This window comes from Urocitellus parryii, chromosome 10 (assembly GCF_045843805.1).
Source record: "Urocitellus parryii isolate mUroPar1 chromosome 10, mUroPar1.hap1, whole genome shotgun sequence".
In the NCBI taxonomy this organism is placed as follows: Eukaryota; Metazoa; Chordata; class Mammalia; order Rodentia; family Sciuridae; genus Urocitellus; species Urocitellus parryii.
The window spans coordinates 114,618,885-114,632,908 of NC_135540.1; the positions used below are offsets into that span (position 1 = coordinate 114,618,885).

A 14,024-nucleotide genomic window follows, 5' to 3' on the forward strand; every position below is an offset into this window, starting at 1 on the left:
CTCCATCACCCTTCCTCAAATTTTCCCAGGGCCTTGTAGCCACTGTTCTAAATAGCTATTTTTAAATCATGTATTTTCAAATAATTTAAAAATCTTGGACAACTGTTCTAGTGTCAAAAGTCAGAGTTCAGGAGCCAGATGTTGCAAAATTTATTTATTACAGTAATGTGTCTCAGTTGCCTTATCTGCTGAAAATAAGGAGCTCTGGGGAAAGTGCCTGGTACTGTAAATAGTGAATAAATACTAGTTTTTATTGTGATTGTTACTTATCACTTAAGGTTGTATAATAAAATTTGCAGATATATAACCTCAGTAAGCTCATTAATTATTAGAAATTATCTTCCCTTTAATTGGAATTGTAAGTTGCTTTCTTTTTTTAGCATGTTAATATTTTATAGGTACAGGCAATTAAACTTCTGGTAAGGTGGCTGTTGGGTATGAAAAACAACCAATCTAAATCTGCCAATTCAACTCTTCGGTTATTATCGGCGATGTTGGTTAGTGAGGGTGACCTGACAGAGCAAAAGAGGATCAGGTGAGATTTTTCTTCCTTTCCAATTTCTTTAGCTCAGAAAATTTGGTAAGAGTTTGCATTGAAATTATTTACCTAATTAATATAGAATGTTGTAATTGCACTAGGTTCTCTGGAATTAAATCTTTAGTAGCCACTTGGGGTTTATATCTCTTAGAATACATTTATTTCAATAAATGTTTCTGTGTTTTTCTATGAACATAAAAGAACTAACTATAATCACTGTAGTCCAGTGTTACAGTTAACATCAAACCTTTGGTTCAAACAAAATTTGTTGAATTTCTACTCTGCAAAACCCCATGAGAAGCATTGCAGGGGGAAAAAAAAAACTAGATCAATTATAGCAGGGCTTGAGTTGTGGCTCTGTAGTAGAGCACTTGCCTGGCATGTGAGGCCCTGAGTTTGATCCTCAGCACAAGAAAGAGAAAGAAAGGAAAGAAAGAAAAGTCCATTGACAACTAAAAAATTATTTTAAAAAAGATCAGTTGTTGTCTTCAAGAAATTTGTCTTGCAGTAAAAAGTGATAGAACAAGTTATAGTGACTTAAATATGAAGAAAATAATAATATCAATGGTACTTCAAAGAAGGAAGAGTTAAAGCCACCTAGTAGTTGAGGAAGAGACTGTATTCTACAGATACAAAGAAACAGAACAAATTGTTTTCTGTTTCTACCCTTCAAGTCTTTTTAATTCCCATCTCTTTTGTGTTCTTTTTAAGATGGAAATAACACCCATTTTTTTCAATTGTTTTTTGTTGTTGTTGTTTTCTTTCAAATTCTTGGTTTATCCCAGGCATGGTGGCACACACCTATAATCCCAGCTACTCAGGAAGCTGAGGTGGGAGGATCACAGGTTTCAGCCAGGCCTGGGCAAATTAGTAAGACGCTGTTTCAAAATTAAAATAAAAGTGGCTGGGGTTATAGATCAGTGGTAGAGTGCCCCTGGGTTTGATCCCCAGTATTCCATACCCCAGAAAAAATTTGGTTTACTTAGGGAGCCGGTGTACCAGTAGATATAAGTAAAGATTTCTGCTTATGAAGCATTCCTTCTTTAAAAAATTGTTTTAGAGGACAGAGATTTAATCATTTCTTTATGCATTTCATATTTGCTGAGCACTATTAGATACCAGGTACTGCTGTGTGGGGTTGTATGTGTATGAGTGTGTGTGTGTGTGTGTGTGTGTGTGTGTGTGTGTGTGTGAGAGAGAGAGAGAGAGAGAGAGAGAGTGTGTGTGTGGGGGGGGGGGTTAATGCTGGGGTTAAACCCGGGGGCACTTTACACTGGACTAAGTCTCCAGCCATTTTTATTTTGAGACAAGATCTTGCTAAATTGCTGAGGCTGGCCTTGAACCTGGGATCCTCCTACCTTAATCCACCCCACCCCCCAAGTCACTAGGATTATAGACATGCTACACCAAGCCTTCCACCTGCTGTGTTATTTAAAGATATAAAAGTCCTTCCCTCCAAGGAATATGCAGTCTAGTTAGAGGAGATAAAATGAGCAAATACAATAGATGGTGCCAAATGCTTAAATAAAGTAAGCCAAGGGTTAGCCTTTTATGAATAGAGTGATGATGATTAGAGCTGGGTTAGGGATGTGAGAAGATTAAATGTAGGATTACTGTATAGTGTATAGTAATGAGCTCATAAAAATCAATCACACATATGCAGAATACCCACTAAAGATGAAGACTAAATATAATCAGTTGACCTGGAAAAAAAAAAGTTTAACATCACTACATGCAGTTAAAACAATTTAAATTTAAGTGATCATCCGTTTGCCTACCAAATCAAGAAAAAAAATTTTAAAGCAATTTTTGTTTAGTAGAATCAGGCAAATGGCTTCTGTCATTACTCCTGTGAGAATGAACCTATCATATTTGTAGAAAGGTTAGGGATTTGGTATCTAGATCCTTAGAAATGTTCTTATCCAGCCAGGCACAGTGGTGTGTATTTATAATCCCAACTACTCAGGAGGTTCAAGTGGCAGGATGGCAACTTGGAGGAGCCTCGATAATGTAGTAAGACCCTGTCTCAAAATTAAAATTAAAAAAGGCTGAGGCTGAGCGCAGCACAGGCCTGTACACCTGTAATCCCAGCAGCTCGAGAGGCTGAGTCAAGAGGATAGTGAGTTCAAAGTCAGCCTCAGCACAGGCAAGGCACTAAGCAACTCAGTAAGACCCTGTCTCTAAATAAAATACAAAAGGGCTGGGGATGTGGCTCAGTGGTCCAATGCCCCTGAGTTCAATCCCTAGTAGCACGCCTCCTTCACTCCACCTTACCCCACCCCACCCACACTGCCAAATAGTTCTTATCCTTTAACCCAGTATTTTCACATTTGTGAAATAATAAAAATATACACACAGATGTAGCAAACCAAGTTTTTCCAGCATTATTTATGAGAAAAAATAAGGGAATGAATTACCATGGACAAATATCATGGACTTTTAAATTTTTCTTGTAACATGGTATTAGCTTGGACTCTAGAATTAGAAACAACACAATATTCCATTTATTATGTCTGTGAACTTGTGTAAAGTACTTGATTTTTCTAAGCCCCAATGACTCATCTTATAGAAAATTATTCTGGGACAATATAAGCATTAAAATAATACCTCTTATTTTCATTCATTCATGATTTATCTGCTAGAGAAGCTATTTGAGGGGCCTCAGTGTTACCAGTGCTGTTTGTTTGTTTGTTTGTTTGTTTTGGTACTGGGGATTTAACCAGGGTGGTCTATCACTGGGCTATGCTGTAATCCCAGCATCCAGTAACCCCCTTTTGTTTTTTTATTTATTATTATTATTATTTTACTTAGTGAGACAAGGTCTCACTATGTTGTAAAATTCTCAAGCTTCAGCTTCTTTAGTCATTGGCATTACAGGCATGTGCTATCAACCAGTACTCAAGTTTAATAATCCAATTATCTTAGTATGCCATATTTCTTCCTCTTATATGCTAAGCAAAAGTCCCAGTAGATTCAAACTAACTTTTCTTCCCATTTCCTAAAGTCTTCAAAATAAAAAGTCAGGCATGGTGGTACGTACCTGTAATGCTAGCTACACAGGAGACTGAGGCAGGAATATCACAATTTCCAGGCCAGTGTTGGCAATTTAATGAGACCCTGTCTCAAAATAAAAAAGAGAAAGGATATTGAACCTTTGTTTTGCATACATATTTATATATGTTTTTTATTCTCTTTTCACACACAAAAAAAAGCCTAGTGGTAGAGTGCCCCTGTGTTCTGTCCTGAGTGTACTATAAAACAAAAAGAAAGAAAGAAAAAAAATTGAAATAGGAAGATTATCATTCATCCATTCATCGTCATGTTATCATTTACATTATATAAGTTTATGGAGTGAAGGTGAGAGTGCCAAGCCCTCATAGATTCCCTTTAAAAACTTCATTGTTCTGGAAGGAGGTTGGCCCCAGGTACTAGTACTAAGGTAGACATTGGCTTTTAATCTCTGTATTCTTTCCTTTGAGTTATTTCTGTGATACTACTTCCCTCCTAGCTGCTTCCCTGACATTTCATCAGACATTGTAAGATTAAGCTAGATGTCCATTATTTGTATATGTATGTATATGCACAGACAATGTAGGAAATAGGTTTGGTTTTTTTTATATACCTTTATTCTTATTTATTTTTTTATGTAGTGGTGAGGCTCCAACCCATGCCTCACACATGCTATGTGAGCCCTCCACGACTGAGCCACAACCCCAGCCCAAGAAAATAGATTTAAAATTGATACTGGATGTTTTTTAATTCTTTAGTTGTTTTCATTTTTTAAATCACATTTTCTATAATGATTATATATTCTTGATATCCTGATGTAAATTGCTCTTTCTAATATTATAAATAGTTTGATTGTAAGAGTAAGCAAAATTAGGGCTAGGTATGTGGCTCAGTGGTAGACTGCTTGCCTAACATGCATGAGGCCTTGGGTTAAACCCTAGCAACCGCCCCCCCCCAAAAAAAAAAAAAGTAAACAAAGTTGTTTAGCTGTGTGGATTGAGCTAGAGCATGATGAGAAATGAAGGTAGATAAATTTGTTATCACAAAGTCATAGTGATTTTAGCCTTTTTCCCTTTATGTGAAGTTCATGGACTCAAAGTAGCTTTCCTGTATCTGTACAGTATATTATTTTAAGCATAAATTTTACCCTGTGTATCATACACTCAAAAAGGGATCAAAGCACTTTTATGAATGATAATAGTTATAGGAAATGTTTATTTCTTTTTTGTTTGTTTATAGTAAATCTGATATGTCTCGCTTGCGATTAGCTGCTGGTAGTGCCATAATGAAGCTTGCTCAGGAACCTTGTTACCATGAAATTATTACTCCAGAACAATTTCAACTCTGTGCACTTGTTATTAATGTAAGTAACAATTGTTTTTGCCATGTACATCTCTTCAAAATTAAATTCATTTACTTTAATATAACTGCAAGTCCATTTAATATATTGATGTATGCACTAAAGAGATTGCTATTTTATTCCTCTAACATAATTATCATTTTACAAAACAAAACAGAAATGCTGAAATTGCTCCCCTTTTTGGTAAATGTCTGCCAATTTTTAAGTGTTTTTGTTTCTATGCTGCTATAGGATGAGTGTTACCAAGTAAGGCAGATATTTGCTCAGAAGCTGCATAAGGCACTTGTAAAGTTACTGCTCCCATTGGAGTACATGGCGATCTTTGCCTTGTGTGCCAAAGATCCTGTGAAAGAGAGAAGAGCACATGCACGACAGTGTTTACTAAAAAACATCAGTATACGCAGAGAATACATTAAGCAGAATCCTATGGCTACTGGTAAGTACTTGACAGTTCCCAATGTGACAGACCTTGACAATGGAATAATTTTTGAGAGAGGCAGTCTTATATTCCTATTGTAATTTATAATAGCACTGGGAGTTTTGTAAAATGTTATCATTGTACTTAAGATGAGCTTAAAAACTGATAACCCTGGGTTTTGAGTCCTGATTATTTATACTGCACACTGTTTTGGGTAATTGTATATATAGTTTGATTTGAACACATTTCTCAGATAACAGGGTAAATAATTTTTTCCTATATTTCAAATATCTTTAAGCTTGAATATCTTTCGAAATTAAAGTATAAGTATTTTAGTGTCACCTAAATATCATGTTGCTTTTTTTTTTTTTTTTTTTAAAGAGAGAGTGAGACAGGAGAGAGAGAGAGAGAGAGAATTTTTAATATTTATTTTTTAGTTCTCGGCGGACACAACATCTTTGTTGGTATGTGGTGCTGAGGATCGAACCCGGGCCGCACGCATGCCAGACGAGCGCGCTACCGCTGAGCCACATCTCCAGCCCAATGTTGCTTTTAATTTACAAATAACTGAGGGGAAAAGTGGAAACTGAATTCACCAAAGTGGTTAGAACTCATAAGAAGGAATTCATATAAAAGCACTGTTATTAATAATGATATTTTATATTTTAGAGAAATTATTATCACTGTTGCCTGAATATGTAGTTCCATACATGATTCACCTGCTAGCCCATGATCCAGATTTTACAAGATCACAAGATGTTGATCAGCTTCGTGATATCAAAGAGTAAGTCTTTTTTTGATTTTTTTGTTTCCTAATTCTTTGCAGTTACTTAATTGTCTATGTATTTGAAGTAAGTTATTTTAATTTTTATAATATGGGATTTTTACTGTTTATATTAAGATAACCTTCAATTTAATAATTTAGAAAGCCATGAAATAATTTTTTTTTTCCCATGGACTGGGGCATGTAGCTCAGTGGAACAGGATTTCCCTAGCATGTGCAAAACTCTGGGTTCCATCCCTGTCACTTCTTCGAGAAAAAAAATTCTCATCTTAAAACTAACATTTATATGCGACCTCAAAAGATAATACCTTCAAAATATGTACCCATACACAGAATAGTATGTGGAAGATCTATAAACAAGTAAAAACACTGAATCAAGATGTGCTGTGTAGGGCTGGGGATATGGCTCAAGCGGTAGCGTGCTCGCCTGGCATGCGTGCGGCCCGGGTTCGATCCTCAGCACCACATACAAACAGAGATGTTGTGTCCGCCGAAAACTAATAAATAAATAGTTAAAAAAAAAAAAAAAAAGGATGTGCTGTTTATGTAAAATAGAGCTTCGTATATAATGCAGCGTGACAGTAAAAGGAGGCTGATGATTATCTACAAATGGCCTCTAAGAAACTTTAAATCACTATTTTTTTTATTTAGTTGTAGATGGACACAATACCTCTTATTTATTTATATTTTGTGGTGTTGAGGATTAAACCCAGTTATTCACACATGAAAGGCAAGCACTCTACCACTGAGCCACAACACCAGCCCTAAATCACTATTTTTTTCTTTCCCCATTGCCGAGTTTTTCTTTTGCACTCTTGAAATGTTACTTCATCTTATATTTAAAGTATCATAATCTGCTTGAATCAAATGTATGAAAGATGATATGTCAAGAGCTTTGTAACGTTTTGAACAACTAATAATGAAAATAAATAAATAAAGTATCAGGTTGATTGTGTGGGACATTAAGTCTAATCCTAAACTTAAGAACTCAGCATTTTTTAAGAACCCAACATTTTATGTCTATTTCCTACAACTTTGATCACTAAAATTGTAAAATCTTTACAATTAGAAGAGATGTTGGTTGGATGCCATGGTACCTGTGCAAGTTCAAGGCCAGCCTGGGTAATTTATCAAGACCCCATCTCAAAATAAAAACAAAAGAGTTAGGGTATAGCTCAGTAATAGAGTGGTCCTAGTTTTAATACCCAGGACCAGGGCTGGGGGTGGGGGGAGTAATTCATTTGGTCACTTATGTAATTCCAGAAACACAGGAGGCTGAGGCAGGAGGATCACAAGTTCAAGGTCAGGCTCACCAGTTTAGTTTAGCAACTTAGTAAAACCCTGTCTCAAAATTTAAAATAATAAAGGGGGCTGGCTGGGGATGTGGCTCAAGCGATAGCGCGCTTGCCTGGCATGCGTGCGGCCCGGGTTCGATCCTCAGCACCATATACCAACAAAGATGTTGTGTCCGCCAACTAAAAAATAAATATTAAAAATTCTCTCTCTCCTCTCTCACTCTCTCTTTAAAAAAAAAAATTAAAAATAATAAAAAGGGCTGGGGATGTAGCTCAATGGCAAAGTACTCCTGAGTTCAATTCCCAAAGCAGGACAGTTACAAAAGAATTAAAAGTAAGCCAGGCATGGTACTGAGCCTGTAGTTCCAGTGCTCAGGAGGATAAGACAGGAGGATCACTTGAGCCCAGCATTTAGAGTCTAGCCTGAGCAAAATAGCCAAACTATATCTTTTGGGGAAAAAAAAAAAAGCATTCATATGGGAAAAAGTACTTAAGTTTGTGGAGTAATTGGAATTATAATTAAAATCAGTGGTGTATATTTTTGGTTCTGTCTAGCATGTAACACTGTTGAGTGTCCTGTATTACCATGTAATTTCTTATCCAAATATATGATTTAACTTCTTGATAGTATACTATGATAAATAAGTTTTTAATTTTAATGAAGGTTAGTTTTTTTCTTTTGTTTGCCTATATTTTGTTTTCATATAAGAATCCAAATTCATAAAGATTTTCTACTGTGTTTTCTTCTAAGATTTTTTTATAATGTTAGCTCTTAAAATAAAATCTTTAATTCATTTTGAATTGGTTTTTGTATATGGCATAAGGTAAAGGTTCACACTCTTTTTTTTTTTTTTTTTGATGGTGCTAGGGATTAGAACCCAACGGCTTGTGCATCCGAGGCAAACACTCTACCAACTGTGCTATGTCCCCAGCACCAGACACCTTCTTTTGCTTATGAATATCATTTTTCCCAGCACCATTTGTTGAAGAGATTTTTTTTTTTCCCTAGAAGTTGGTTTGGCACCCTTATCATAAATCATTTGGCCAGCTGGAAAGATAGCCCCATACTAGAGTGCAAAGCCCTGGGTTCAGTCCTCAAAGTTTCAAATTGAGAAATGTGAGTCCTTCTAGTTTTCTTCTTTTTCAAGATTGTTGTGGCTTTAAAGTTTCACATGAATTTTAGGATGCTATTAGCATAGGATTTCTTTCTTTTCACTTAGGTCTTTTAAGTTTTTTGTTCAGCACTGTTTTATAGTTTTCAAAAGTTTGTACATGTTTCACCCCTCTAATATTTCATTTTTATTTATGCTATATTAATGAAACTATTCTCTTAATATACATTTTGGCTCATTCATTATTAATGTAGAGAAATCATTTTGTTATGCCATTTGCTCAATTCATTTATTGACTCTTTGACAATTATGTTTTGTTTTTTGCTTTTTTGATGGTTTGGGAGTTTTTATTGTTGTTATTGTTGTTTTGGTTTTGGTGCTGGGTATTTAATGCAGGGCACTCATCCCCAGCCCTTTTTTATTTTGAGATAGGGTCTCTTGCCTCAGCCTCCTGAGTTGCTGGGATTACAGGGCATGTACACTGCGACCAGGTTTTCTATGGATTCTTTAGGGTTCTCTATACATACACAAATACAATTTAGATACCTGTTATTTCTTTCTCTTGCCTAAATTGCTTTGACTAGCGATTCTGGTATGAAGTGATGAAAGCCAGCATCCTCAACTTGCTTTTAATTTCAGAGAGAAAATTCAGTCTTTCACCAACTGAATGTGTTGTTAACAATGAGGTTTTTTTGTTGGTTGGTTGGTTGGTTGGTTGGTTTTTTCGTTTTGTTTAAGTCACTCTTATTTAGTTCTAACTTTTTCTGTAAATAGAAACAAACAGTATTGCAAATGTCACATTGGGAAAATTACTGTGCATGTGTCATAAATTCGTTTGAGTTCACTAGGTCATTTTTTTCAGTAATAGATACATATTCACTCTCACATAAACCAGATATTACCGATGAGATGACTTTTTATAATATCCCATTGAGTTACAATGGCCATATAATAGAACACACAAACTTGGCTTTTTTGCTGAAGGGGTCATTCAGAGTTTTCTACTGCAGTTAGATATTGGTTTTTCCCAAACATAGACATCATCCCATTGCTATGGCTAACTGCATTTTTCTTCCTAGCCTTTGACAATTCACCAATATACCAGGGCCAGGTCTTCTATCCAAAATCAGACAAACAATCCAAACTCTTCTGAAGTGTACCCAGTAGCACTGCCCTCATTCTCCGGCAGACACACAATCCCCTCACTTTCCTTCACTCCTTTTGTGTTCATTTAATCTATCATGCATGAAAAAAAAATGATTATTTATAAGCTGTAGTAAACCACACATGCTTTGTTTACATGATAAGTCATCTTTTTTTTTAAAATATTTATTTTAGTTTTCGGCAGACACAACATCTTTGTTGGTATGTGGTGCTGAGGATCAAACCTGGGCCGCACGCATGCCAGGCGAGCATGCTACTGCTTGAGCCACATCCCCAGCCCCAATATTTATTTTCTAGTTTTCGGTGGACACAACATCTTTGTTTTTTTGTATGTGGTACTGGGGAGTGAACCCTGGCCGCACGCATGCCAAGCGAGCGCGCTACCGCTTGAGCCACATCCCCAGCCCTCGATAAGTCATCTTAATTATGAAGTTAGGTATAATTTCCTATACAAAATTTTAAGATAGCTTATTCCAGTTGAACTTCAAAATGGATCCATTTTCAAGAATGACCACTTGTGGGGGGGGTATTTAACCCCTTCTTAAACTCTGACAATGAGACCAATTATTTTGTCTTCTTCACTGCATTAGAATCATTCAGAATACTGGTTAAAAATGTCACCTCCCAGACTTCATACTATAGACCCACACTGCACATCCAGTAGAAGTAGAACATGAGTCCCATATGTAATTTTAATGTCCTGGTAGTCATTCACTGACTGTGACTATACAGAGCTTTAGAGGGAAGGAGCAAAGCTGCCGCAGTCTGGCTGGGCACGATTCAGGAGCCACTTGTCAAAAGAAACGAACTTTATTTTTAGAACCACACACGCCAAACAAAACAGCTCCTCAGGAAAAACCCTTGGAGCCCAAAATGCCACCACCGGCTTCCCACAAGCCTCTCTCACTCCCACAATCCTCCTGCTCTTGAGGCCGATTGGCTGGGTTGCGTGGGCGGAGCCAAAGAAGTCCCCCAATGAGCAGCTCCGTGGTCTGAAAGGGCAGGGAAACAGCCCAATGAGCATCACCGCAGAGGAGCCAATCAGCTAGATGTTGGTGGGGCCGCTGTGAGCCAATCATCAGCTGGCAGTCTGAAAGGGCGGGGGAAACTGCTCAATGAGCATCTCCAATGAGCATCACCACAGAGGAGCCAATCAGCTAGATGTTGCTGGGGCCCCTGTGAGCCAATCATGAGCGGCAGCTGGAAGTTTGCTGGGGCCCCTTTGGCTGTGGCTCTCAACAAAGGGAATAATGAAGAGAAGATGCAGGAGTAGAAAGCCAAGAAGGTTAGAGTTGAGGAATTAGCAAGGCCAGGGGCTGGGAGGGTCTCATGAGGTCAAAGACCATGGATTTAATAGTAGAATTATTTGGAGGACAACTGGAAAGGAGGTCTTGAGAAAGTGGAATATTGGGATTAAGAAATCACGGGGTGGTTGATAAATGACATTGACAAGGAGAGGATAGGAGACATAGCCAGATGGAGTAAGCTTCCTAGGAAAATTGTAACACAAACAGAAAAACTGGAATCAGCAGTAAGGAAGATAGAAGCTGAACCTATCCTCCCACTCTAAGCATGAACATCTAGTAGAATAAGTGGATATAACTTAAGTGAATTGCAGAGCAAATATTTTGGAGAGCAGCTGAGGAGCTTGGTTTCAGTTGTGATAAAATGCTGAAGTGAACATTCACTAAAATTTGTTTTCTATGGAAAGTACATTTCAGAAAGCTCAGTGAAAAGACTTGGAAAGGAAATGGATAAGGAAAGAAGCACAGCTTTACAGGAATCCAGAGGATGGGTTAAAATTAGCAATTACATTTAATAATTTTTTTTATCCTGAATTAACATACTTCTTTCCAGTTGATTCAGTGAGTAAAGTCTATGTTTCATTGGTACATATTATAGCCTTTACATATATATTCATATTTAAAATTTTACTGTGTGGTTTTTAATGTAATAGTTCTGTCTAAAAGGATCAAAGACTCGTCAAATTAATAGAAACTCAGTAGAATTCTGAACCCAAAGAATTAATGATTTCAGTGTTCACATAAACAAAGAGTTCCTCAGACTTGTAGAATGCATGAGTCCTGTGTTGTTCATCTTAGTCCAGCACATAATTGCTCAGATCACTTAGGTTAGTTATGTTGCATTTTTGTTAAAAGTATAAAATCAGACTTGGTTTTAGTCATAGTTTTGTTGTTGTTGTTGTTGTTTTCTTTTAATCTCTGTGACCTCTTAGGGAACTTTACACCCAGAAAAACCTTTTGAGAACTTCTATTAGCTGATTGTTATTCTTCTCATATTTATTGTCTTTCCTATTCTCCTTTATTTGATTTTCCAGAATTGAAGCAACCATCTAGATCTAACTAGAGTTAACTATTTGCCAAAGTTTCTAAGTATTATAGAAGCTACCAATATTCATTTAAATGATTAAGCTAGTCTCTTAAAATATTTACATGAAATATATGCAAAGTTCATACAGAATATCATTAATTCTCTCCCATTAGTGGAGAAACGCAGTAGCCCTACATATAAATCATCCTGGCAATTAAAAAAAAAAAATTGAAGGGGATTGAAGCCAGGAGCACTCTACTTATATACCCAGTCTTTTTTATTTTTTATTTTGAGACAGGCTCTCCCTAAATTACCAAAGCTGGCCTCAAATTTGCAATCCTGCCTCAGGTTTCCAAGTTGCAGGGATTACACATGTATAGCTCTTCCTGGTAATTTATTAGAAACAAGTTCTGGCCAGGCACCGTGGTCCACACCTTTTATCCCTCTGAAGGCTGAGGCAGGAGGATCGAAAATTCAGAGCCAGCCTCAGCAACTTAGCAAGGCCCTTAGAAACTCAGTGAGACCCTGTCTCTAAATAAATCACAAAAAAGGCTGAGGATGGGGCTGGGGATGTGGCTCAAGCGGTAGCGGTAGGCCCGGGTTCGATCCTCAGCAGCACCACATACCAACAAAGATGTTGTGTCCGCCGAGAACTAAGGAAAAAATAAATAAATAAATGTTAAAATTCTCTCTCTCTCTCTCTCTCTGTCCCCCTCTCTCTCTCAAAAAAAAAAAAAAAAAAAAAGGCTGAGGATGTTGCTCAGTGGCTAAGTACCCCTGGGTTTAATCCCCCATACCAAAAAATAAAAAAGAAAGAAACAAGCTCTGCCCGCAGATTTGTCAAATGAGTTCCCCAAATGATTCTAATGCTCAGCCTGATTTAGGGTTTACGTTTACTGTGTTGCAATCATATGCTTTATGTATTGATGAGTGTATAGTAGCAAGTACAAAACAGCAAAAATGATTTAAGATATGATTATTTAGCTAAGTGGCTTGTTAGTGCGCACACCAGCCTCCTACTAAATGCAGTTCAGATTTGGATCTCAGCAGAATTCGATACCAATTATAAACCTGCATATCTCAGTCAGTATGTCAAAACTGGCTGGTTCTGTTTTGCTCATCATGTTCAGTGTTAGACATGTCAGATGATCTAATGTTTACCAAATAACTATAGTGTGAGTTTTTATATGCTTCATGCAGATGTCAGAATTTCTCATGTTTTCATTTTTTTTTCTTTAATTGTGGATGGAGACAATACCTTTGTTTTATTTGTTTGTTTGTTTATTTATTTTGAGGTGGTGCTGAGGATGGAACCCAGCGCCTCATACTTGTAAACAAGGGCTCTGCCACTGAGCCACAATCCCAGCCTTATGTTTTCATTTTTTAATATATTATTTTCCACTTCTTACTTACTAAGAGTAGAGTTTATTTTTTTTTATTTGATTACATTCTGACAACAGGCCTTTCCAATAAGATATTTATTTCATTAAGCAAAAGCACTTACATTTTTATCTCCTTAATATTTTTACAATTTAGGTGCCTGTGGTTCATGCTTGAAGTTTTAATGACAAAGAATGAAAATAATAGCCATGCCTTTATGAAGAAGATGGCAGAGAACATCAAGCTAACCAGAGATGCCCAGTCTCCGGATGAAACCAAGACAAATGAAGTAAGATGGATTAGGCCAGAGGATATTAAGATGTCATAAAAAAATAAATCAACTCCTTTTTTTCTGATCATTACATAATTTTAATCGAAGAATATTTATTTATTCATTTTGATTTCACTTTTATTTATTTATTTTTATGTGGTGCTGAGGATCAAACCCAGGGCCTCACGAATGCGAGGCAAGCACTCTATCGCTGAGCCACTACCCTAGCCCCTGCAGAATATTTATTAAAATATACTCAGGGTCAGGTTTTTTTTGTTTTGTTTGTTTTTTGCTTTTTAAATTTTTTTCTTTTTTTTGTAGTAGATGGATAAAATTCTTTTATTTTTATGTGGTCCTGATGA

At 36.6% G+C, this 14,024-nt stretch overlaps 1 protein-coding gene across 2 annotated transcripts in view; it reads left to right on the top strand.

The window, feature by feature from the left end:
• The window catches only part of Pds5a (PDS5 cohesin associated factor A), a 140,104-nt gene that overhangs the window by 114,893 nt on the left and 11,187 nt on the right, over nt 1-14,024 (top strand). Inside the window, exons 23-27 of one of the 2 annotated variants that reach the window (XM_026385599.2) lie at nt 399-535; nt 4,787-4,910; nt 5,139-5,343; nt 5,995-6,109; nt 13,548-13,680. In XM_026385599.2, the coding sequence (XP_026241384.1) occupies nt 399-535; nt 4,787-4,910; nt 5,139-5,343; nt 5,995-6,109; nt 13,548-13,680 (714 nt within the window). Of the gene's footprint in view, nt 1-398; nt 536-4,786; nt 4,911-5,138; nt 5,344-5,994; nt 6,110-13,547; nt 13,681-14,024 lie in introns of those variants that run through there. The other variant, XM_026385608.2, reaches the window with a different exon arrangement.